The 5,207-nt window shown below is 43.6% G+C and overlaps 1 protein-coding gene across 1 annotated transcript; it reads left to right on the top strand.

The window, feature by feature from the left end:
* Positions 1 to 3,299: 3,299 nt before the first annotated feature.
* K450DRAFT_264074 (uncharacterized protein) lies at positions 3,300 to 4,301 on the top strand. Its single transcript, XM_051592745.1, has 2 exons — positions 3,300 to 4,145; positions 4,235 to 4,301. Exon 1 carries the CDS (start codon positions 3,583 to 3,585, stop codon positions 4,012 to 4,014), a length of 432 nt encoding a protein of 143 aa, XP_051439940.1. The 5' UTR covers positions 3,300 to 3,582; the 3' UTR covers positions 4,015 to 4,145; positions 4,235 to 4,301.
* Positions 4,302 to 5,207: the final 906 nt, after the last annotated feature.

Raw genomic sequence — 5,207 nt, 5'->3', positions numbered from 1 at the left:
AAGTTGCATTGACAAAGGACGGTATATCACAAGAGTTGCTGGAAACTGTATCAGAAAATGGCTAGGCCACCCATCATCAATTTTCAGCTGCGGTAGTTTGGACAGTAACTTGCATATGTGTACCATTTGAGGCATTTTGCTGAGTGCTCTCGTGAACCTATCTGGGAGAAGAGGTAGCACTACCAAATTGACTTGTTCCGTGTAAGCGCGAAATATCGATCTCAACAGGATAGATGCAAAGTTGGCCTTCTTTGATGTAAGTGCATTTACCATAAACACCCAATGTAGGGTTAGGTATTGAGCCTGAATATTGACCACAGACAGTCCACCTTGGCTTTTCGGTTTGCACATCACTTCCCAGGATGGTTTGAAACCATATGGGTAAATAAATTGTTTGGTGGTTTTCTGGCACAAGGCCAACCATTTTTTCGGTACAATTGTAACACGAATGATGTACCACAATCTCGATAGAAGCATGGAATTTGCTAGAATCGCGCGACCTTGCACCGATAGGCTACGTCCGTTCAAGATCCTGACGAAGTTCGTGATCTTCTGATATATACCAGCTAGGAACATGTCTAATTGAGCAGGTTGATGAAATATAGGAAAACCAAGATAGATTAATGGGGTTGATGCGTTGTTGTCGTGCCATTGGCAGCCAGTTGTTGTTGCTATTTCATTCCACTGTTCGACAAAGTTGCCAGCCAGACTAAACAATGCTGTTTTCTTCAGATTTACTCTAGCATTGCTGGCGTTATTATATGCTTTTAGATGTAGAAGTAGCGTTTGCCACTCTTGAGGATTCGATAAGATCACTAACAAATCATCTGCATATGCCAAAAGTTTGATTGGTATACTCTCTGGAAAGTATGCCTTGCTTGTATGTTGTTTGGGCAACCTACTGGTTATCGTTTTCTGAATTGCGAAGCCCTGAAGGTGTACTTCAGCTAATAGTCTCCGTAGTAGAGGTTCAAAGGCAAGATTGAAGAGTAATGGTGATATCGGATCGCCTTGGCGTAGCCCTCGACCTTGCGGTATTGGAGCTGCCAAGTATCCGTTGATTGCAACATGGACTTTGGTCTGAAAAAACAGTGCTGAGATAGCTTTGACAAAGGTTTCAGGGAAACCAAACTTTATCAAAACGCTTTTGATATATTCTGGGTGGATTCGGTCGTAGGCCTTCTCCTGGTCCAGTAGGACTGCTGCTGCCGTTCCATTTGGATCAACATTTCTTGCATGTGCCATAATCGCTTGTATCGCCCAGCCATTGTTTGCTATCAATCTGCCTGGCATAAATCCAGTTTGATACTGGTTGATGAGTTTTGGCAATATGTTGTTCAAACGGTTGCACATAATCTTGGTGAACAACTTGGCATCCGAGTTAATAAGTGATAAAGGGCGCCAATTATCTAGTCTGGTTGCATCTCCTTTCTTATATAGCAGTATCAGTTTAGTTTTTTGCCATGATTGAGGAAAATTCGCTAAAAGGGCATCATTCATGATAGCTAACAGTAGCTCCTTCGTGTATGAATGTGCCAAGATGAGGTCGTATATTTCAAAAGGAAGTCCATCCAAACCTGGGCTCTTGTTGTTTGGTGACGATGATATAGTTTCAGCTAGTTCATCCATCAGAATAGGTTTCATCAGAACTTTGCTTTGATCGTTTTCCAGACAGATGCCATTCGGAATACTGTTGGTCATTTCTTCTACATCTTCAGAGATGATTGGTTCAGGATTGAACAGTTTTTTGTAATATTTGGAAGCAATCTTGAGTAGTTCACTTGGCTTGGTGCTTGATATATCATCAGTGTCAGCGTCGTACAGATGATTAATTGTTTGGCCTTGAGTACGGTGTTTGAGGATGCGATAGAAGTATTTGTTGCTTCGTTCCCCTTGTTCATGCCATTTCACTGCTGAGCGCATGCATAATATTTCGGTTTGCCGTTCAAGTAGGTCAGCAATGGCTGATTCTGTTTCTTCTAACTCTGACCAAAGGTGGTCTGATGACGTTGGATATTCTTTCATGCGACGGATGATCTCATTTCTGCGGCTTTGAAGATATTGTTCTTTCCTCTTGGCTCGGCTTGCTATCTGTTTGCCCTGTTGTTTAGCTAGAATTTTGATGGTTGTTTTGACTGTTTCCCATTGGGATTGTTTGTCAACAGCATGAGGTAGGTTGTCAAAATGATTACTGAGTTGAGTTAAGGTTTCTGAAAGTAGTTGTTGGAACTCTTCATTTATGGTTAGTTGAGGGTTCATACGCCATGTACCTGGGCCAATCTGCTCCTCTCCTTGGCTCGCAAGGTCTATATACATTAGGCTGTGATCTGTCCATGTGGATGGGAGAAATCTTGTTTCGAATCCAGTAATGTTTTGTTGGAGATTGTTACTGACATAAATGTAGTCTATTGTTGTGCGGGAGTCGCCTCTGGTGAATGTTGGCAGTTTTTCCATTCTGTTGTACAATGCGCTGTTTGTGTATCTAGCATGAATCATTTGACACCAATCATCATATTTCGAACTTAGTCGTTTGTTCATGTTGAGATTAAAGTCTCCCAATATAATAGTGTGGTCGTCTGAGGTATATCGACTTTGAATATGTGATGTTAGTTCTTGTAGAAAGCTATGACGGATGTTGTCCTGCGGTGGTGCGTAGATGTTTATCAAATGAAGTATAGTTTTTGTTGTTTTGGCCTCTATAATAGTTGCGGTAATGCAACGGTCTTGGAGGTGAGTGCTTTCATTGACAATCAGGTACCTAGGATTAAGGCTGATTATAGATGTATATTTAGTATGGACTGCCGGGCAGTCCTTGAATTGTAAATTGAGTAGCTTTTCTTCTTTTTTTGTAAGTTGCGTGTTGTGGGCGGCGGATATGTCCTGTAGGCAGACTATATCAATTTTCTGATCAGCGCTCATCAAATATTTTTTCAGATGTTTTTTGTGTAGTTTTGAGCCTCCAAGAAAGCTACGAGCGTTCATGGTGGCGATGCGTATTCCTGTTTTTTCATTCATTTATATTATCTTTGGATTTCTGTTCATGCAGAGCTTTCCTAATTTCCGCTATACTGCTAGCCGACTTTATCCTACCACGAACAGGCGTTGGGGCGGGTTTCATCCGGCTGACAATTTTAGGTCTCTTTACAACCGTTTCTGACATTTTCAGAGCCTCTTGTCTGGTAATTGTCTTCTTTTTGGTGCTCCTATGGCTGGGACTGCCTGAAGAAACCTCTTGTGGGGCAACTTCCGTCTCCACATTTCCCATGTTGATACCCATTGACGATTCGTCTGATTCAATTACCATGATTTTGCCCGCACTTCCTGTGCCGTTTTCCATTTGCCGTCTGGTTGATCTTGTACTGTCTTCCGTGTCCATTTCGGAAGTCTCTTCCTCTGATGGGATCAAGTCCGCTTCCGTAACTTGCAACTTCTCCGTGTCCATTCCGGAAGCCTCCTCCTGTGATAGGACCAAGTCCGCTTCCTTACCTTGCGATTTCTCCGTGTTTGTTTGTATCATATCCTGTGCTTGTTCTGTCTCTACGGTATCCTCCTTGACAGCTTTTTCTACCCTAGCGTTTCCAGATGTTGCAGTTGGGACATCCATTGTTTTCTTCTGATATGTCTCCATATCCTCTTCAAAGCTTTTCTCTTTACGTGAGTTTTGGCAGTAACGGCTCATATGGCCGTATCCTTTGCATTTGTAGCACTGGATTTTGGCCAGCTCTTGACATTCTTTGCGAATATGACCGGCCCTTCTGCAGTGAAAACAGATCTGTGGTGCACCTTGGAAGAAAGCTGGAACGTAACAGTCTTCATCTTCCAAGAAAATCATCCTGGGTAGCTCCGCATATTCATTGGAGTCTTGGTTTCGTTCCAACAGCACAGAGGCCTCTCCAAAAAATCTGCCAAATTCATTTGTGTATTTACGTACCTGCATTACCTTTCCGAAAGGCGATAGGGCCTTTCGCAGTTTGGTACCAACGGTGTCGTAGCACTTCAAAGGGACATGGCTGAGATTCACCTTGATTACGGGGCGGCGAGCTTCATCAACATAAGGGGTACCATGGATGATCATGTCCTGGATTTTTACTCCTTCTTCGATAGCCTTTCTGGTGGTATCTTGAGATATAAACACCAGTTCTAAGGTATTTACCTTTGAGTCTTTGCGGTACAAACCCAGGTTTGTGAAGCCTGCAATATCACCGACTTGCTTGATAATCTCTTCTACTACCAGGTCGGGAATGAGCGCGTCCTTAGGAACTTCAAACAGTACCGCATCCGGGTTCAGTGCTCTCTTCAGAATACCAGCAGCTCTTTGAGATCTTTGGGTGGCCGTAAATCCATCTACTTCGTATACGACTTCCGTTTTGACTGTTCCATAAGTCCTATTTGTACCAGCAGCAGCTCTCATCTTAGCTGATGGGAGTGGGACTGACAGCCCTCTCCTGGTAATTTCAGACCAGGTAGGACTCTGGTCATCAGAATCTGTATCCATGATGCTACTTGGAGCCGACTTGGGGGCACTTATTTGCATGCTCTTCGTGTTGAAGGTGAATCCGAGGAAATCTTGAATCTTTTTCGCTGCGGTCTCTGATTTCTCCCGATTGATGATAAATCCCAGATGGGATAGGTGATCTATGGTCGACTTCACCTGGTCTTGGAGTATCGTTTTGGTTTTGGCCAAAACGCATATATCGTCCAGATAATACACTAAGCGAATCCCTTTCGCTCGTAGGGGTTCCACCGCGTAACGCATCAGTTTGGAGAATACTCGCGGTGCTATGCTCACCCCAAAAGGTAAGGACCGATACTGGTAAACTGTCCCGTTGTTCAGGAAAGTTAAATACTGTCGGGAGTCCACTGCTATCGGGACTACCGTGTAAGCGTCTTTCAGATCGATCTTCGCCATGAAGTCGTCGGGTTCCAATAGGTCCCGTAAGGCTGGAATCCCCTCCATCTTGAAATGTTGGATTTGCAGGTAGGAATTCAATCTCCTGCAGTCTAGGATCGGTCGTCTCTTCGTTGGTTCTTGTACTGTGAAAAGACTTGATAGGAAAGAACGGTCTTGTGAAGGACTTCGTTCTATGACACCTTGTTTCAGATATGTCTCCACAGCTGTGTCCACTGCTGCTTGTTCTTGTGCATTGAATAGTAAAGGTTTTGTTCGCCAAGGATCGGGTTTCGTGTGAAATTGTAACTGATAGCCT

The sequence above is a fragment of the Umbelopsis ramanniana genome, assembly GCF_025399195.1.
Source record: "Umbelopsis ramanniana AG unplaced genomic scaffold K450scaffold_137, whole genome shotgun sequence".
Lineage (NCBI taxonomy): Eukaryota > Fungi > Mucoromycota > Umbelopsidomycetes > Umbelopsidales > Umbelopsidaceae > Umbelopsis > Umbelopsis ramanniana.
Note: the sequence above shows the minus strand (reverse complement) of the source record. Positions and strands in the feature narration are given on the sequence as shown.